This window comes from Bos taurus, chromosome 17 (assembly GCF_002263795.3).
Source record: "Bos taurus isolate L1 Dominette 01449 registration number 42190680 breed Hereford chromosome 17, ARS-UCD2.0, whole genome shotgun sequence".
Classification (NCBI taxonomy): domain Eukaryota; kingdom Metazoa; phylum Chordata; class Mammalia; order Artiodactyla; family Bovidae; genus Bos; species Bos taurus.
Genome location: NC_037344.1, coordinates 7,511,673 through 7,533,829, shown reverse-complemented (window position 1 = coordinate 7,533,829; position 22,157 = coordinate 7,511,673). Strand labels below are relative to the sequence as shown.

Here is a 22,157-nt window from a genome sequence, read left to right as displayed (position 1 = left end):
CACTTTGACAACAAAGGTCCATACAGTCAGAGCTATGGTTTTTCCAGTAGTCATGTATGGATGTGACAGTTGGACCATAAAGAAGGCTGAGTGCCGAAGAATTGATGCTTTTGAACTGGAGTGCTGGAGAAGACTCTTGAGAGTCCCTCAGACAGCAAGGGGATCAAACCAGTTAATCCTAAAGGAAATCAACCCTGAATATTCATTGGAAGGATTGATGCTGAAACTGAAGCTCCAATACTCTGGCCACTTGATGCGATGAGCCGACTCCTTAGAAAAGACCCTGATGCTGAGAAAGGTTGAGGGCAGGAGGAGAAGTGGGCGACAGAGGATGAGATGGTTGGATGACATCGCTGACTCAATGGACATGAGTTTGAGCAGACTCTGGGAGATAGTAAAGGACAGGGAAGCCTGGCGTGCTTCAGTCCATGAAGAGTGGAGAGTTGCATACGACTGAGCAACTGAACAACAGCAATATACAACACGGTATACGAAGCATACACTTACCGACACAAATATTTAAAATATGTCTTATTATACCTGTAGTTTGGTGATCTCTGACACTTACCAATTCAGAGAACATATACTTTCATGTCAATATCACAATTCATAATACGTTAATGGCTATACAGTCTTCCATCATGTGGACATATCAAACTTAACTTGTGTACTTCTTTTATCCTAGTTTTTTGAGACTTTTCACTTGCCAATTCCCCACAGACAGGCTTGTCTTTGGCTCTAATTCTTTGATAGCTTCTGTAGTTGCATATGTGTGTCTGGAAACATCAACATTAAAGAACTCTGCCTCCAAAGAGAATGTAGATACTTAGAAAAGTTGTTGAAATCTTATCCATATTTGTTGATGTTTAATATTATGATTCTTATAAATATGAAAACAAAAATGGATAACTATTTTTATCTATTTATCCTAAATATCCAAGTCACATAAAATTCTTTGTAATTTGTCCTCCTTAACATTTTTAACTGGAGAAGGAAATGGCAACCCACTCCAGTATTGTTGCCTGGAGAATCCCATGGATTCCAGAGGAGCCTGGTGGGCTACAGTCCACGGGGTCGCAAAGAGTTGGACACGACTGAGTGACTTCACTTTCACTTTAACATTTTTAACATTTGTTAAAGATACATAAGTAAGGCATTAGTGAAAAGTATAGAGGGTTTTCACATCTTCAGCAATTTGAAACACCTGGATTTGACGCCAAAAGCAAAGACAACAAAAGCAAAAAACAAACAAGTGAGATTACATCAAGCTAAAAACCTCTGGACAGCAAAGGAAACCGTCAGCCAAGTGAAAAGGCAACAGATGAATGGGGGAAAATATTTACAGATCATAATACTGAAAAAGGTTAATATCCAAAACCCACGAAGAATTCACATAACTCAACACCAAGAGAACAATCTAACTTAAAAATGGACAGAGGATCTGAATAGACTTTGTTTTTTTTTTTTTTTACAAAGAATACATACAGATGGCTAAGAAGTACAGAAAAGGGTAACTCAACATCACTTATCACCAGGGAAATGCAAACCACAACGAGATACCTTCACATCTGCTAGACTGGCTTTACGAAAAGGACAAGAAATAACAGGCTTTGATAAGAAAGTGGAGAAAGAGGAATCCTTGTGCCCTGTTGGTAGGAATGTAAATTGGTACAAACACTATAGAAAACAGTATGCAGTTTCCTCAAAAAATTAAACCAGCAAGTTCACTTCTAGGTGTAAACGAAAACATGAATTCGAGAAGATACTTGCGCCCCCTATCACCGCAACATTACTCACAATGGCCAAGACATGGAAACAGCCCAAGTATGCACTGATGGATGAATGGACGGATGAAATGCTGCACGCACACGCACACGCACACGCACACACACACAGTGGAATATCAGTCATAAAAAATAAGCTGCCATTTGTGGCAATATGGACAGACTTTAAGGGCATTATGATAAGTAAAATAAGTCAGACAAAAACAAATACTTTATGATCTCATTTATGTGTAGAATTTTAAAAACAAAAAACACTGACTTCAAAGATACAGAGAATAGACTGCGAGGTGGCTGCCAAAGGTGGAGAGTGGGCAAAATGGGCAACAGTGGTCTAAAGGTGCAAACTCACTTACAAAATGAGTAAGTCTTGGGAATTTAATGTAGAGTATAGTGAATATAGTTAATAATCACGCTGAGTCACTCAGCTGTGTCCAGCTCTTTTTGACCCGGTGGACTGTAGCCTGCCAGGCTCCTGTGTCTATGGGATTTTTCAGACAATAACACTGGAGCAGATTGCCATTTCCTCCTCCAAGGGATCTTCCCGACCCAGGGATGGAACTCACATCTCCTCTGACTCCTGCATTGGGAGGCAGCTTCTTTTCCACTGACCCCCCTGGGAAGCCCATTTAATAATACTGTATTGTATATTTGAAAGTTGCTGAGAGAGTGGATCTTAAAAGTTCTCACATCGGGAAAAAACAGTGTAACTGTGTGGTGATGGATGTTATTTAGATACTGTGGTGATCCTTTGCAATTATACAAATATCAAATCATGATGTTGTATATCTAAAATGCATATGTTAGGTGCCAACTATATCTCAATTAAAAAAAGAGAAACTTGCTGACCCTGCTCACCCTAAGGAAATATAAAAGCATTCTCTCAGTTGTAGAAAGTTGTAAGCTATGAGAATAAAAGCTAAAAAGCTCAAGAGTAATGAAGACCTGAGCCATGAGAGGCAGAAGAAATTCTAAGGATGTTTTTCCCCTGTGTAATTTGCTGTATGACTCAGGGAACTCAAACCAGGGTTCTGTACCAACCCAGAGGGAGTGGGAAGGGGTGGGAGGTAGGAGGGAGGTTCAAGAGGGAGGGGACATATGTATACCTATGGCTGATCCATGTTGATGTATGGCAGAAACTCTTACCATATTGTAAAACAATTATCCTTCAACTAAAAATAAATAAATTTAATAATAAATAAAAGCAACAAAACAAAAACCACTTCAAATCCAAAATACAAAGTTTGATCAAACCCATTTGAATGTGAAAAAATTACTTTTAAAAACAGGGCAACTGTAAAAGAAACCATCAGGGACATTTACTACCTAATTTCATATAAAAGCGTGTCTGTTCACGAATTCTCAGGACTATCTAAGGCATAATGTAAGGCACATATGCACAAAGATGTTGTATCACTTCTCTAAAGAAGCAAACTCTTTGAAAGTCAATCTAATATGTTGTTCCAGGAGGTCTTCATTAACCATATCCTTAGTAGTTCTACAATAATATACATCCCCCACACAACATTCTAAAAGCAGAAGACTCCTGACTTTAGGCTTAAAAAAGGAAGAGAGGGGAGGAAGTAGCTTGAAATTTCAGAGTACATCCAGTCTCAGTTAAATGAAAGGAGACATATTTACAGTTTTCTTTGAGAGCCTACACTTCATTGACTATAGAGAATTTGTAGCTTCTAACTAATGGGTAATTCCCGCCATTGTTTGAAATTAAATTTCCTATCTGAGCATAAAGTATTAGACAATTTTCTTTGGTGTCGCACTATTAAAGTGTTCATATGAAGATACCCAGTTCCAATTTGAAGGGATAAATCATCTGTTCTTCTGTTCTCATATTTATATGGCAAGAACCCATGGGTTGAATGGTAAAGTCATTTTTTTCTGCAACTAAACAAGGTAAATAAATGTGATATATTGGCACATCACCCCACCACTCTGCATATGGTGCACATTAAGGCTGTATTCATTTGCCATATGAATATAATTCCTTTTACCACATCTACTATTAGTTACAAGCAGTAAATACAGAGTTGTTTTGCTGGAACGGGAGGGCCTGCATTACATCATGGGGCACCAAACATCCTGGCCCTTCTGGAGAATTTCATAGACATAGCTTTAATGTCACCTGAACTTGAACACTGCCAACATATTGCTTCAAACCATGCTTGATGAATTCTTCAAGGAAAAAGGGGAAATACAGGGCAATCTTACTGCAATAGCGCAAACCACAAGGAATGTTCTTGATGAGATATACATGGAAGGAGCCATGTTCTAGACAAAGAATCAGATTGAGTCATATCCCAGATATTAAAAAAAAAAACAAAACGTTTCAAACACTGCTTTCATAGTAGCTGTGAACATAAGGAAACTAAAGTTAAAATATCATGCAAACAATTTCCTCCAACTGTAGCCTACTGAAGACCTGTGATTAATAAGAGTTCTTCTCATTACAAACTGTGATGCTTTGTTTCATTAGGTATATATCGTGCTTACTTTTTCCTTAAACAAAATACTGATTATAACCGTCCAAATCCAGGTTAGTGCAGGGCCAAAGAAGAAAGAATGTTATTTCTTTTACAAACTCATACAGTTCAACACAGATGTACATATCTTGACATTTGTGAACCATAAATACTACACCACAGGCAATTAAAACAAAGTACACCTGTTTTAACAAGTACTGATTTTCAGAACTATCAAGCCCCCCAACGCGTCCAGCAGATGGCGCTCTAGGACGCCTACTTCTTGTGTCACATCCACCTATATTCTGGCAAGACAAAGAATAAGGATTTATCGGTAGCTTCAGTAAAGCGTAGTAGGCTTTATTATAAAAAGAACATAATTCCTAAATATGTGCGCAAAAATATACATATGCATAAGCACATGTGCACAGAGACAACCAGGAAATAAGTCACACCTGGACATACTGTGATACCACTTTTCTTAAAGACTTGATGAGTAGTCTATGTATATCAGTGGTATTTATGGTTACATGGCAAGATCATTCTAAATTCATTAAAAAAAAATTTAGAATGCCTTAAAGTTAGAATTCATTTTTAATTATAGCAGGGATGTCTCATTAGGGTGATACTAGTAAAATTAACAACAGTAGGATTTACGGTAATGACTTAAGTGATTGATGAGAGTGTAACAAAATGAAGTTTTCGACAGAGAAAAAGCAGGGCAGCCATGGCATACAGTACTTTAAAAAACAGCTCTGTGGTCTGTTAGTGCTAGCCTTATGGTTAATAAAACCTTCTTTCTAATTAATGGTGCTGAAATATTCTTAACAGAATCTTGTTATGAAAAAAACTTTTTTTTTTTTTTTCCAGCAGACGCCATTCCTATAAAGGAGAAAGCTGATATAGATTAGCATGTCTGATTGCAAAGAAGAAAAAAAATGCCACCTTTCAATCAAATCAAAAACAGAATGTGAGAATGGAAAACTACTTTACTGAAATACTACGCACACCATCTATGCAACACCTCACAGTCAGCGACTGTTTGTTTCTAAAGCTATTCAACTGTGACTTTTAAAAAAATTACTCAGATACCTAAAAATGCTTAATAAGCACTTACATTTAGATGCTTAATGAGAATTTGATTTTAAGTTTATGATCTAATAAAATACAAAAACAGTGAATAAACTCTTCTGTGAATTTTCATTTTGATTACAAGATCATTTTAAAGTTTAAAGTATTTAAAAGTCAATTGAATGCATCAGGGAACATTTTCTTCAAAATTTGGAAATGTGCAGTCTGGATAGCATTATTGTGAAGGAAAAATGAGTATTCCAGGAAAGCATTTTGGTGGACAAAATCCAGTTTTAAACACAAAGGGTATGAGGGCAAAGAGAGATATGCTTCCATGCAGAAAACATCTTTTTTTGAAATGTTCTTGGTTAATTTTATTTAAAAAACCCACAACTAAATGGAATCCTATCTTAATTTTTCTTCTCATTAAGAAAACCACATTCCACAGGAGATAACTATCACAAGACAATAGAGTCAAAAATGAAAACCTATCTGTCACACAGGAAAACAAGGCTTTTGCTATATAACCTAGTCAGATTCCATAAAACATATGCATCCTTTTAAAAGCCTCATGGTATACTATATACAGGTTTTATCCAGTTTGAATTCGCATGATTTTGCCTGAGTAATGTGTTTATTAACACTAGATAACATGAGTTAAAAAAAAAACAACTAATAAAGCTATCAACTTTACATACAGCACTGACATTAGATTTGTAGGTAATGCCATAGGCTTATGACACTAGCAAGTAAAATTGCTGGCTTATTCTTATGATTTTTGAAATAAACAAGTAATATGCTTGGATGAGGCCTATAAAATGCAGGAAAGGCAATGGTCTAGTTTTTTTTTTTTTTTTAAATTACCCATTTTCTTTCCAAGAGAAAAGTCTAAATTCAAAACTTTAAGTTGAGGCACTGTATGCATCTACAGACCACGTGGGAGTTATGTATATAAAAGCCTGGCTATCTCTTAAATGTCGATTCATCCAAGAGCTACAACACAGAAGTAAGCATAATCTAAAATTCTTCATCCAAAAATCTGTGACTTCAGCGGCTGCACTGTGGAGCCATCAACGAGCCACAGGCTTAAAAAATGTGAACCAGCTTGCATGAGTGCTTAAAACAGCTCACAAGCAGTACACACGTCTTTGTTTTTGTTTGCATTGTCTTTTGAAAAACTTACACTGGTTTATTCATTTTCCCATTCTAATGTGTGGAAATTCTCATTATATGAAAAAGTGCCTATTTGTCTTTTTCTCAGATTCACCCTTCAAAGTTAAAGCAAAATTCAGTTGGGACATCAGACATTACAGAAGGACTCCAAAGGATGAGGTTCGCTGTGAGAAAGGTAATTTATCAAGAGTCATTACACTTCTCTAAAATTTTTATCAGATGTGCTGTTAAGTTATTCTTTTATTTTTTCCCTTGCATTACCAGCATTACTAGGAGTTAATGTCCACCACACTGCAGACAATGAGAGGGCATAGATGAAGTGCTTTATGGAAAATACAACATTATAATATCTACTCTAATACCAGTAAGATGGTGTTCGTGTGGTGATTTATTTGCTCTGAAGCGTTCTGTGCTTCTGATAACACGTTAAGTCGGTTACTATCGTTGCTTTCATTTTACAGACAAGACAGCACAGCACAGCATAGAACTTAGCTGTGTCTTACTCTAAACTCCATGATCTGGTCAGTCCTACTTGATTCATTTTTATAATGTCATGGACATAAAAAAATCATCTTTAGGTTGATTTACAAGGTATTTAAATATATATATTTATCCTTTCTAGAAAAGCTGAATATTTCTAAAATGCATTTATTTTAAAATACACTTAAATCTCTGAAATGTAACAACAATTACACATTAACTGCAGCTAGAAAGCCTTTAGCTACTTTTCGAAATACCCATTAGTAATGACATAGAGAACACGGTTAGGTCAAGTTAAAAAAAAAAAAAAAAGAACAAAATTTTTTTTCGTTTGGATTGCTGTGTGTGCATGAAACATCTCACACTATTTCAAAGCAAAGTTCTTCCTAAATATTTTCACATAAATAACAAAATGGTATGCTTATTGTCTATGTCAAATCTAGGTTTGTCTGAGACAGTTTAGTGAATCTCAATAACTGAGTTTATGGAAACAGGGAAAAACGAAATTGAAAGTAGTCGCTCATCTTAAAAGGCCAGAAAAGGAGGAAGGAACAGAGTATGAGGCTCCACAGAGAAAAGGACATGAAGCACTTCTCAAAAGAATGCGAAAAACAAAGTTCCCTGAAGCTTACAAATTTAAAGTTACTACTTTAATTACATATAGAACGGAGATGTTGTGTACATACGTGAAACACACACACGTCCACACTAACCTCCCGATACAGGCACACACACTGAAGTTGCTCTGACTACTCTTACCCATAGCATCAAAGCCGTAAAGTTACTTTTCACATTTAATTTGTGTAGGGAATTGTCCATGTTTTGATTAAGAAATACATATTAGAGGTTCATAAAATAAAAACTTTGATTCACCATCACACCAAACATAATACATACAAAGCAGAAACAGTGTTGGCAAAAATACTTTGCATATACTTCTTTTAAAACTGTACTGGCTCTTGAGTAAATTTTTTAAAAAGGTTTCACTTTCATACAAATAATATACATTTAATAAGCACAGCTTTAATAAGTCAATTCAAAATACGATGGACTTAACATAATCAGGCTGTTTTATAATTTGGGACTGAGTGACAGAAGTAAGTACCATAGTATTCAGGTAATCAGCAATACCGTGATCCTTCCTTAGCCAAATAAATTGCAACTTGCTTTAAATTAAGAAACTGTAAATATTTAAGAGCAGTTAAAATGCTCTACCTATGAAATAAAAAATATAATGCTATTCTTGCAGGATCTCTTCAGTCTTGTCATAATCATTTTAATTAAATTCTCGTTTTTCAGGTGGTCCTTTTAATTGTTTTTTCCTACTTCTTAATGTGTTTTTCTAAAGCCATTTCTTTTCTGCAGCTGTGTGCGATTGGTTTTAATGGTAGCTGCTTCCTTTTTTGCCTTCTGTGAATTACAATTTTAAATGGTTACACATTTTTTGTTTTACTGCCTTCAGCATAGTTTCATAAAGATGTTTAAGGCTGTTGGTGAACATTTTCATTTCCCATTTGAGAAACCAACAGCCAATTTGAATATTCCATATTGGCCTTTTATGACCCGTTTTATCTTTTAATATGTAAATGAAAGCATATTTTTTCTAAAGACTGGTTTGTTTCCATGAAATTATAATTTTTTTTGCTCTTTAAAATAGGAATTCAATAAACAATATGTGATTGCTCTTTTACATTATATCTTATTGTTTGTGAATTAAACTCTTCTGTTTTATTTGGTGACAGCCATTTCCAAGGAAGGACTAGCATTTTCAGATAAGAATAACCAAACACATGAAAATGAGATTTTATCCTTGAATTTGAATTATCATTGGTCACAAAATGTTAATAACAAGGTTATCTAGAGCTTTCTTAAATTATAACTAAGAAATTAAAATTACTTGATACTTCAGTTTCACTTTCCCCATGATAAAATAGGTAAAACTTCACTGCAAAATGTTACTATACATCACTTGTAAAAGTTCACTTATAAATTGTACTTACTGCCCGGGTTATCTCCAATACCACTGCTTTTTCCATTCCAGTACCAGAGCAGAAGGGTTGCATCACGTGACCCTGACAGAATGTAGCAATTTCCCCCGATATACGACTCCGAACGAGTGAGGCAAGTGACGACATCCCAATGGCCAAACACCACTTGGATCAATTTTCCTGAAATACAAAACAAGTTTCTTTTAAACTGCTATTTAAAAAAACTGAAAAACTTTCCAGTGATTGTTTAACTTTTAAAAAGATAATGAAGTTGTATTAACTCATATTCTGATAATTCAGATTTTATAATAAAATTTGATCTGGTTCAACCTAAAAGTTTTCTTTGAAGAATTAACGACAACAAAAAGAATCAATTGAACAGTGATAGTAACATTTTTGAAAGACATATGTTAAAACTATTTCAACTAATAATATTATTATACATGGCTCCTAGGAATTACAAATGAATTATGTCTACTGATTAAAGGAGACTCAAGAGAACCCTTATTTGGAACCATTTCAACAATTTATTAAGTTACTCTAAATGATCCAAAACAAAGCAAAACTTAGTTGCCTTTCTGTAAGTACTCTATCCCTCAGACTTCACTAATATAAACCTCTCTCTGAATCAGTAAAGGCAATTTATTTCTTCTTCTCTTCTCTGAAGTCATCTACACAAAGACACTATAAACCACATCCAAGAGTTTCTGCTTTTCACATCAGGATTACATGAGCTAAATTTTGATAAAAGGACTAATATATTGTGACTGCAATTTGAGCTAGTGATTCTTTCTTTAATTGTCTGAATGAGGAAAACTCCTGAGGAGAAGGGAAATTAAGATGACAGTTTACCAGTAATGACTGGGGAGGGGGACCCAGTAAACTTACCATATATCTAGGGTGTCAAGCACAGGATGAACTGCTCACATAACAGTGTCAGAAAAAAGTAAAGGTCCCACCTTTTAGATTTTTTGTTTAATCAGATACGGTGTTTGTAATTCATACAAACTTGTCTAAAGAATTAAATAGCTATAGCAGCTCTTCTACTCTACCCTGACCAGTTTCTAGCTAACGTTTCTCTCTGAAATGACTACAGAATCTACAAATTAAAATGTCATAGAATGTGTACCTTTAATACTCAGATTGAATGCTTTTCTTTTTTCAAATAAGCATTTCGGTAGGGTGACAAAAAATACAATTCAGATGTTCAAGATAAAAACCATTAAGCTGGAAAAAAACTAGTATGCCTAAAAAGTTTATATGTTTAACTTGGAACAGATCGCAGCCTATCAAAACCTTAAGGTCTCAACTAAGTATTGGTATCTATATGTATTTAATTTTTCAAGATAATAAATATAACTAAAACATTTCCACTAAATTTTTCACATTATTGATTTAAATTAACCCAAAGCATATTACAAAGTCTGAAAATTTAGAAATAAATACTGCTTCATCCACATCAGATGGGAAGTCAAATACAGTGTTTTCCCTTGTCCACAGTGTTCTAATAGTAACTTAAGAAAGATTCATATCATTCTCAAACTGCAAAATTGATAAAGTACACTTCTATTTCCTATGCAAAAAGACTTTAGTCAAAGCAGGTATTTTAACTAGTAAGTGTTAAAAATGTTCACTTCTGAATTTCTCCAACCTTTTAAATTAACACCAGAATGTTTCATTTTAAAAATTAACTTTATCAGTAAAGAATATAAGAACTCAAGACTTTCTAGAATTAAAAAATGGAAAGAAAATTAAATATTAAAAATATAATAATTTTTTATCATTTCCAATTTATATGAAGGACAAAGGAGAGAGGTTTAGTGGTAAAATGGTTGGAGTTAGAGGGAAGACCTAACTAAGGATGAGACAAAAGGCAGCTGAATGTACTCTTACTACAAAGTAGAAAGTGAGAGTCGCTCAGTCGTGTCAGACTCTGTAACCCCATGGACTGAAGCCCACCAGGCTAACCTGTGCGTGGGATTCTCCAGATAAGAATATTGGAGTGGGTAGCCATTCCCTTCTCCAGGGGATCTTCCTGACCCAGGGATCAAACCTGTGTCTTCTGCATTCCAGGCAGATTCTTTACCGTCTGAACCATCAGCAAAGAAGTACTAATTAGAAAAGTGAAAGCTAAATCATGAGTTTTAACTACTGAAAATACTGAACACCCCATAATGTGATTATGCTTTTGATCACAGAGTATGTACAGTGACTTCTGCCTCAGCCTATACTAAATGCTGAGAGCATGTCAACTATACGAGTGATTTAAATAGGTTACTTAGAGCAGACTCATTTAAGATTTGACAACCATCAATTCAGTGGGCTGTAGAAGTGAAGATGAGCAAAGTAATACATCTAGGTATGTGAGGTCTGTGGCATAAACAGAAAACCCAAACGCTGCACGCACACCAGGCAGCCCGCGAAAGAGCAACTGTCTGCTTGGTAACATGCTTAGTTTCCAGCTAGTGAGAACAAAGGGCAAAGTTTTAGCTGTAAAAGTGCGACGGATTAAAAGGACTGTCAGAACTTCTCAAGACACATAATAATTTGCTACTTCTCATTAATTAAGTCATCATTCTATGTCTACAATGTCAGCGTTAGGAACATGTATATTCAGACTGGGGTTTCTTTTTTAATTAAAATTTCCTAGTGTTTTAATTTTTGCCCCTAAAAGTTATCACACTTATTTTTCATTCAGCAAACATTTACTGAGCACCTACCAAGTGCCGAGCATTAGATCTTACTTGTATATAGTGGCAAACAGAGAAACGGTTCCTGCCCTCATTAAACAAACAGAAACAGACAAGTAACTGTGAGTGGTGTTAACTACTAGAAAAGAGGAGAGAGAAAAACAGGAGAGCACAGACTAAGACTGGGCATCAGGGAAGACTGAGATGAGGGGGCGCCAGCTAAGTATTCACATCTAAAGAGTTTCATGTTTTAATACAAATTAACTTCATTCTCCACAATTTATACTCTGGGCTCAACTCTGGAAAACATTATTTTTTTTTTCAGTTTGCTTTTTCCTGTCTGGCGGTGTTCCTCCGCAATATTTGTTATTGCTATGAGGTGGAGGTTCACTCCTCCTAAATAAATCACACCGTATAAATACCTGCTGTTCTTTTTGGTAAATTATTTTCTGATAATCTCATAAGTGTTCCTCAAGCTTTATTTTTTGTTTCCTTTAATACCAGTCCACCTCTCCACACACTAATATCAAATATTACCACAAGCACTAGAATATCCTTTTTTTGACAGAACAAATTTTCTAGTTAATGTTTTATTTGACAGCTGTGCTACAAATAAAAAAAAAAAATTCAAGCTCAGGACTCTGCACCACTGAATCTAAAATGTGGCCTGAAAATAATTCCTACTGCCGAGGGAAGGTTTTATTGTTGCCTCTGCTGCTCTGGTTGTGTCTTGAAAACATGATTTATGTTTAAAGAATTTCCTGCTACAACCATGTTTCTCTCTACCCCCACCTCCCCACCCCACCAAATCTAATAAGAGAAGGATTTTTTTTTTTTTGGCTTACGTGCCAAAATATAATTGAATTCAACACTTGTGATAGCTCTGCCATTATATATTATTGATCATACAATTTTTCTGCTAATCTTCTCTGCTAAACTTAGGAGAAAACATTTAATATTCCTATCATCATGAAGACACTAACACATTTAAAATTTAAATAATTTTAAATAAAATTTGCATCAGAGTTTGTATACAAGATATTAAGAAGGGTATTAGATTTATCATATGAGAGTTTTTTCAAAGCTTTCCTGGAAAGTATAAATATTTTTGGTATACATGTTCAGTCCCACCAAAATGAAGTATAAAATGAGACTTCTTTCTTATGAAAGTGTTTTATACATACACGCACTTGTGCACGTTTTAAAAAACAGTAAAGTAGAAGGCTTTTGGAAAGAGAGAAAGGAATGCCATCTAGTTTATTAAGTCTAAAGTAACATGGCAGACATTCTAGGAACCTAGATTTTAAATGGGTAACACTTGTGTGAGATAAAATGGACTAATCACAAAGATGCCACATCTGAGGTCAGAAGACCTCCAATGCCCAGGTCTAGCACCATGACCTATGCAAATTTCAACAAGTTACTTAACTTTTTCAAACCTTGGTTTCATCATCGAAAAAATGGGCCTATGGACACCTATTCGATTTCCTAAGATTACTGTGAGGCTGACACAATATCATGTATGAGAAAGAAGATATTTTATAAATTCTAGAGAACTGTGTGACTATAAAAATTATCTTGAGTATTATATCAAAGTGAGGTTAGCTTTGGAGGTGGTGGTTTAGGTGCTACGTCGTGTCCGACTCTTGCAACCCCATGGCCTATAGCCCGCCAGGACATGGGATTCTCTAAGCAAGAATACTGGAGTGGGTTGCCATTTCCTTCTCCAGGAGATCTTCCTGACCCAGGAATCGAACCCAGGTCTCTTGCATTGCAGGCAGAGTCTTTACCAACTGAGCTACAAGGGAAGCCTCAAGGTTAGCTTTTACTTTACAAAGGTTAAAGAGGTTAGCTTTAATTTACAAATATCAATATTCAGTGTCTTTAAAATGATATGAAATGTCAACAAACTCAGCAAGGCTCAAATGTTGAAACCAAAGATTGGGAGAGGAGCTAAGATGGCGGAGGAGTAGGACGGGGAGAACACTTTCTCCCCCACAAATTCATCAAAAGAACATTTAAACGCTGAGTGAATTCCACAAAACAACTTCTGAATGCCGGCAGAGGACATCAGGCACCCAGAAAAGATTGACATAATATATGATCCCATTTGAGGACATTCCAGAAAAGGCACGATTATAGAGATGAAGAGTATGTCAGCAATTCTGAAGAGGCTGAGGTGAGGGAAGAAACTGACTATGAAGGGCAACCCAAGGGGTTTCTGGGGAATGTCTGCTGCTCTGCATCTTAACTGTGGGGGTGGTTGCATAACTGGATACAATGCCCTGAGACTAAGGGAACTAAAAATCAAAATAAGGAATTTTACTGTATGCAAATTGAAAGATAATTTTCAATGTATAAAAAAACAGTATGAATCTAAAAGAATGTTCAAGAAAACCCTGTGATAGGATGTAACAATTTTAATCTGAAAGTTTGTGAAGAAGGGAGCATAGTTTGAGGTCAAATAACACTAAGGTTGTCATTACCGTAATAGTGAAAGAAAAGGTTAAAATTTAAACCTGAATATTAAGCCAGAGAAGATTTATTATAATAATAAATAATTTTAGGAAAACTTGTCAATCTCCAATGCGTTTTTAAAGAATTCCAGAGGAGTTTTAGGTTCAATAGTAATTAATATCATAGACCTAAACATCTAGTAAAAGCCCAAGTAATCAGGAAGACCTGAATGATATCTTCTTTCTGAACCTACCTCCAGAATAAAGAAGTAAATTATAAAAATATTAGGTCATTGATTCCCTGAAATAAAAATTAAACGAGATCATGTCTAACTTCTAGGGTTTATTCTATACACAGTACATATTCAACTATATTTCCCTACTCTCTCATTGTTAGGTTATAATACAATCATCAAAACGTAGCTAGGACAAAGTCCCTGAATACCCAAGAATTAATTCGTTAATATACTATACTTACTAAAGTAGGAGTATGGACTCATACATTGTATAGAGATGACTAACATGACTGAAAAAGGATTTGCTGTAAAACAGTTAATTAATTAGAAATTTCAATTTAAAAAATTTCCTATCCCCAGAACCTTTAATCAATATAATTATTTGTAGATCCTTGTTTTAGTTGAACTATCTACCTCCATGGTATTTAAGTTCTAATGCATTACTATCTAATTTTAATTATTTTAAATATACAACTACATATTCAGTATAAGTTTATGCCCTCCTCTTCCAGTTTCTAAAATACTTTAAAGAGACTCTATTAAATTTTTCAATGTTCATAATTGCCTATATGCAAAAATATACACCCATTCATTGGACTGGATATCCTATAATAGTAGTGATTTGAGTTTGGTTTGTCCCTTAGGGAGTTGCATGCAAATGAACACGGAGTCAGCTACCTTTCTTCACCATGGTGTAGTTTTCAGCAAGATTCAGTGGAACTGGGTGGAGGCAAGATAGCCACTCACAGGAAACACACTTAGAATTTCCAGGGAAAAAAAAATAACCTTTAAATAATATTAAAGTAGGGAAATACACCTGTAAGTATGTGCACTTGTCATATGACTATGCATGGACATGTACATATGGCATTTACACCAAGGTATGCTTTCAAAATAAATTATTCACTTGTAAGTATGAAGCTTGGGCGACAAACCTATCAAAACCTGCCCCTTTAAAAACATTCTGAAGTTAACTTATTAATGGATTATAGAGTAGATTATTACTTGAAGGGGAAAACTATATTTTACACCTTTTAGAATTCTGTAACTTTTACAGGGGAGATGAGAAAGCCTTTTCAGCCTCTTACCGCCACTTGTTGTAAACTTGAGTTCACTGATAAAGAAATTATGAGGTTACCTGTGTCTGTAGAATAGACGCGGAAACTCTTATCCCAGAAGCCACAGAGGAGGATGTAGCGGTTGTCTGACGTGATGACAAAACACTGGGAATGGACTTGAATGCTTTGGTCTAAGAGGTCAGTGATCTGCCTCCTGTGCATTCCTGTATTGCTGGCTATGAGAACAGAGGGAGAAAAAAAAGCCTATAAACCCACATGCGCAAAGAAATCCTGTAATTTGTCATGCTGGGGGCTGGGGCCAAGGGAGAAGAGACAACACAGTCCAGGATAAAAACATCTGATCTTTAATTTTAAATACAATAATATTTGAAAAACCACAGGAAAACACAATCCGATTGTTGGAAGAAGGAGGGTAGCCAACTTCAACAGCTCGGTAAGAAATTCTGCCTAGAGGAAAGAAACAATAATACACTACAATTTTAAAATACGTAGTATACAATTCTCAGAACATGCTATCTAGCTCTTGGGCAGGACCAAACTAGATTAGAATCTCCAGATTGCATCACAGTTAGGTTTGTGTTTCTGACAATCTCATTACATCTATTGTCATGAGAATGGATTCATGTTGCGACAATCTATTACCGCTAACTTTTTGTCACAAGGAAGAGATATTAGAATTTAAATGTCATATATTTGAAATATTGGAGCATCTTGTACTAGTTTGACTTTAACAGGCCTTTAATTTGACCAGATGTGAACTCCCATTTCCCCCGTTCACAGCCGCACTTGTGTGCAAGGAAAGGGTAGGATGACTATTTATGAAGGATACTTGTAATTGAAGAAGTCAAAGCACAGCACACTGCAACTTTCTTGCTACTTCTGTAAACAATAAAACAAGACAGTCTGGCAGTATGTTTTCAGAGTGCTGCAGAGCACCTGAGACGGAGTCTGTCACAAGGCATAAGGTCAGACACAGCCCGACATCACATGCATGTGAAGAGTAGTAATCCTCTAGAAACACACTATCAGCCATGTCATTATCAGCAAAGGAATTTTCACGGAGGTGCCTTCTTTGGCATTATGAAGCCAACCAAATAGAAAGCTCTGCTGTTCGTGAACTAGCAGTTATTTCATTATCAGCTTTCCAACACAAATTACAGTTCTTATACTGCTAAAAAAAAAAAAAACTTGATCATACCAGAAATCAGAACAAAATAAATGTCTACATCTAATTATTAAGTTCTTTGCATCATTGCTTTCAGTTTTTATTGGAAAAAATATTATAGATGCATTATTGATAATTAAAAATAGAAATATATCTATGTTATATTCATTGTAGGTAATAAGTTAAGATGGCCAATTCAATAGAAGGCTCAGAAAGTAATATGGAAGAAAAAAAGTGTTCAAAATACTTTCCAGTCCTCTGCTGGGATACAGAGGGATAAAATACTCCTTACCCTCATGGCATACAGAACATAGCAAATGTATTCATGTGAAATACTGCAAAGTTCTGCTAGTGTCTGACTGTACAACCTAACCATGTAAGATTATGAGATAACTGTTTGATAATGGGCTTCGGATACTTTGGGGGAGATTCATGGCCTAGAAAGTGATAGCAGTAGTAAAAAGGGCAGGCCTCTAGTCAGGAATCACGTGCCCCCTCCTTCCACACAAAGGGAAGCTCCTGGCAGGTGAAATAGCTTTTGTGTGTCATAGTGTATCATGGAGAGACGTTAGTCTCTCACTGCAGTGAACCTGTGTGATACGATTAAATCTTTTAATTTCCAGTAAACCTAGCAATTTAAAACAAGATATATGGTATTTTCTATACTGGTTACTACAGTTCATTCCACATGAAAATTATAAAAATACCGTATTTTTGTTAGTGTTTATATGACTTTCGCTTACATGATATATAAACTTTCACTGGTCTTTCTGGCGTTATTTCCTGAGTGAAGTCGCTCAGTCGTGTCCGACTCGTAGCGACCCCATGGACTGTAGCCTACCAGGTTCCTCCATCCATGGGATTTTCCAGGCAAGAATACTGGAGTGGGGTGCCATTGCCTTCTCCAGGGGATCTTCCCGACTGGGAGGATCTAATTTGACAGACCTGGCCATGTATATAATTTTGAATTGAATGACCACAAACTCGTCATGGGTAAAGGCTGATGCCCCTTCAGCATTTAAATGAACTATTTTCCAAATAAGTGATTAGTTATAATTTAACACTGCAACCCCTAATCCATCCGTCTGTCCATCCAACCATTTAGTCTATATAACCTACCCTACAACTGCCTTTTCTTTATCTTACTGTTTTGTCTAGCAAACCTCACCAGATTCAGTACTGAAAGTATTTTTATTTGATGAAAATTAGGTATATTTGTCTAGATAAGCAGTCTACAAACTGGAGCATGTATACCCTTGTGGGGGGGGACAGGGTGGGGGTGCTGGCGTAAGATTTCCCAAGGGATACATGGGCACAGATGGTTTTAAGGGAATCAATTTCTGGTTCCGCAACTTTCATGAGTTCTCTAGCTTGAAACAGATTTGCCTGAGAACTCTCCTGTGAGTTTTCCTTTCTTACCTCCCTTTTTGCTCGCTCTTCTTCCACTAGATAGAATCTTACTATGGTGCTTTACTCCAGGGTACAAAAATCTCTTGAGAGCCAAATAAAGAGACAATTCAAACTACTGATGTGATGCTAGAAAGTGAATGCCTAGGTATCATCACATCATTCTGCAGGGCAGGTGGTTTCCAATTCACTGCTTTCAATGAATGGAAGGAGGATCTAATCACGCTGTCGATTGATAGATCATTAAAAATAAGTTTCAGTGATAGATTGTTAAAATGATTATTTAATGATAGACCGTAAAAGTAATCCTTAATAATATATCACTCTATGAATTTTGTCCCATAACTTGGAAAGAGTTTGAAGATTTGAATAACACTGCTAATACAAAACTCTCTCCTTTCCCATCTATCTTCTCATGTGAGTAACACTCCTGAGAGCATCCATCTATAAAAAACAAAAAATTAGGATAGAACTGTTGACAAATTCTGTCTCTTTCAGCAACAAATCATGTTTATCCATGAATACATGAACTACTTAGGGAGACACTCCCATTCATTGAAGCTGTATTTCCTATTTTCAATAAATATGTGTTGTGTATGTTTAATAGTACTAAAATTTATAATTTATAATTTTAATAAATATGTATTGAGATTTTTAATAACTCAATGAGGATTAATTTTTTAAAGCTGGGCCTGAGGTCACAGGAAATCTCAACATTTATATTTACATACGTATTTTTATTGCTGAAAACTGTTTAATGGGGTAATCAATTTTCTACAGTTAAAATAAAATTGTGTAGGGAAAGCAGAATGAAAGTACAAATTCAAGATGAGAAAAACATTCAAATGGTAAAGATTTCTTGCAATGAATTTTTTAAAAACAGAAAAGGTTGACTATCAAGTGACTTTGATATTTAGTGTCTGCTGGATATATTTAAAATTTTACACACTTTGCCAAAAATCATAACCTTTGCAACTATTTAAACTTGTGATGATATCACATTAAAATTTTTTAGACGTCAACTTAAAAATGTGTGAGAAGATGCATGTTTTTTTTTTTAATTTAATTTTATTTTTAAACTTTACATAATTGTATTAGTTTTGCCAAATATCAAAATGAATCCGCCACAGGCATACATGTGTTCCCCATCCTGAACCCTCCTCCCTCCTCCCTCCCCACACCATCCCTCTGGGTCGTCCCAGTGCACCAGCCCCAAGCATCCAGTATCGCGCATCGAACCTGGACTGGCAACTCGTTTCTTACATGATATTCTACATGTTTCAATGTCACTCTCCCAAATCTTCCCACCCTCTCCCTCTCCCACAGAGTCCATAAGACTGTTCTATACATCAGTGTCTCTTTTGCTGTCTCGTACACTGGGTTATTGTTACCATCTTTCTAAATTCCATATATATGCGTTAGTATACTGTATTTATGTTTTTCCTTCTGGCTTACTTCTCTCTGTATAAAGATGCATGGTTTTAAACAACTACTTCAGGAGATGCGGGAACAGTCTGATGACCAATGGTCAGCAGGGAAGACTATGGCCTGAAGGCTGAATCTGGCTTGTGCCTGGGTTTGCATATGAAGTTTCACTGGAGCACAGCAATGCTCGCTTGTTTATATATCATCTGTGGCTGCTTTTGTGCTATAACACAGAGTTATGTAGTTGTGTCTGAGACCTTATGGCCCACAAAACCTAAAATATTGACTATCTCGCCCCTTTCCCCCATGCCTTCGCGACAGGGTTACCATTTCTGAATTCATTTAGACTTTATACTATATGATATTCATTGTCAAGTTTTAAGACAAACAATGATTCTGTACTTCAGAAACCAGGCTCTAAGTGGCACAACAAATGGGTTTTATTTTCCTGACTCTTAGAACTTTACCCAAGTGGGCATTTAATTTAAAAATATATATATATGGCAAATTGTATCTACTCAAAGCAAAACAAGATTCAGGAACCAGGGTACTGGTTATCTTTCATATAGACACGTAATTCTTAGATTTCTGCTTATATTTGGGAAAATGATAAAAGACAGTTTAGAGCTTAAGGTTATTTTAGTTCATCTTGATAATTCATCTGCAAATGGTGGCCATTTAAGTCTCCACTGAAACAATGGTGTTAGAGAACAACAACAAAAAAGTGACATATGCACAAGGAACGCCTTGAATTTTTTAAAATAATAAATCCGCTTATTCTTATGGTTTATCTACAAACTTAAAAATACTTCAAAATACTAACAAATTCATTTGTGCTGGGGAAATATGACAAAATTATAAGGCAAACACAAACATCCATGCTAGCAGCATACCCCTACAGCTGGGCAATTAGGTTTTTTCTTCTAAAAGTTATTGAACAGCATCTTCAATACCAAGGTGTACCATTCTTAGTGGAGTCACAGTTGAAATCCCCACTATAGGCTGGAAAATGCTAAACTAGAGATTTCAACTAACCTACTCAAAAAGCACAGCAGCAATTAAATATTCTAAGTCGTCTGCCGCAGATGCTCATTTCATCCCAATGGCTCTTTCTGGTCTCCTTTTACTTTTTTTTTCTCCCTGAACAAATTTAACCTCCAATGGCAATTTATTGGGCTGCAGGACCCTAGGAAAATGAATACAAATATCTTAACACTGCCATTGGCTGGACGATATATTTCAACTTTGAAACTGCTCTGCAATTGCACATTAATCCCCTCAGACTGAAAGGAGGGTCCAGGAAGAAAGGATTGATCTCCTTTAATGATGAAACCCTGGCACTACAGTTTTATTTTTCTCAACACAGAGCTGCTAAGAACCCACTGTTATTATGAAAATTTCCCTAGCAAAGGAGCTCCATCACATTACTGGTGCACCAATTCATCATAACGTGCCTCGCTCCTGCTCATCAACAAGTCTGAGTGATGAAAAGATCCAATATTATCCTGACAGTACTTCATGCGCATTCTCAATCACACATTATTACAGCATCCATATTAATTTTCGGTGACACGCGTCCTAGGCCTGTTCAAATTAGGCAAACCAACGAGGGGGAGTTGATGAAATACCAGCATAGCCACAGCTCATTGCATTCCAATTTGCATGCAAATGGTTTATCAGGAAAATTCCATTCCCAGCAACCAGCAAGTGAAAAACAACGGTAATCTACACTTCAGGGCCACCATACAGAGCTTAATGAATCGCAGAGAGGGAAGCAAGTGACAGACCTATGAGAGGATCGATTTCCACTGGCAGCTGGTATGGCTGGTCTTGTACAGCACCTTGATGAGCTGGAATTCACAAAAGATAAAAAAAAAGAGAGAGAGAGAGAGCGCATTATTTTTCATATACTGAGCTACATAAAAATGCTTAAGTCAAATCTCATGTAGAATTGTTTCCAACCTCCAAATCTCTCAAGACAGTTTTGTGAAATTTAAACAAACAAACGAAAAATCCAGGTGCTTCTATGGCTAGCTTATTAAACATTTATTTTAGATTAGTGCTGTTCTGAACATGTGCCATAGCAGTGGCTCCAGTCCTAGGCCATAAGCTATAGCAGATGCTTGACTGGCAACCTCTGATGCCGCAACAAAACAAAATTAAGTGGTAAAGAGCACTGAAAACAAAATGTGACAACCATCTGCTGACTGTAGCAAATAGTAGTTTTTTTGTTACTTCTTAAAAAGGCAGTTTTGAATGCTGCAGCACAAAGGATCCACAAAAACGTCAATTTATGATGGAGAAAGGGAAAGCGCCAAGTCAAAGAACATTCAATGCTTCATCCATCACTTAAATCAATCAATTGAAAGTTGGAATAAAAATAAAGAAAGCTATCTGCAGATAAATGTTTTAGTTAAATGCATTTGGCTGAAATGTTTTCCTGAAGATTTGATTGCGGTTGGAAAAAAAACTTTTATTAATATTTAATATTTCCATGGTTTCCATTTAAAAATACTGAGAAGCAAATGAGTAACAAAAATCAATCCATACTAAGGACAGTTTGTTTAATTTTCAAAATGGTTTTAAGGATTCAGAGGTACCTATTTTGTGATGGAAAAGAGATTTTATAGGCTGCAGCCCCGTGAAAGGTAGAAGGGCTTTTGGTGGATAAGAAGTATTGTAGGAAGCAGGACTGACCACTGGCCACTTGTGCAACCTTGGGCAAATCA

General features: G+C 35.8%; 1 protein-coding gene across 7 annotated transcripts in view; it reads right to left on the bottom strand.

Moving 5' to 3' along the window:
• LRBA (LPS responsive beige-like anchor protein) overlaps positions 1-22,157 on the bottom strand; it is a 757,395-nt gene that overhangs the window by 22,883 nt on the left and 712,355 nt on the right. For all 7 annotated transcript variants that reach the window (XM_024977540.2, XM_024977539.2, XM_024977542.2 and 4 more), the window contains exons 51-53: positions 21,216-21,278; positions 15,491-15,646; positions 8,983-9,150 (exon numbers count right to left, since the gene is read on the bottom strand). In XM_024977540.2, the coding sequence (XP_024833308.1) occupies positions 8,983-9,150; positions 15,491-15,646; positions 21,216-21,278 (387 nt within the window). The remainder of the gene's footprint in view (positions 1-8,982; positions 9,151-15,490; positions 15,647-21,215; positions 21,279-22,157) is intronic.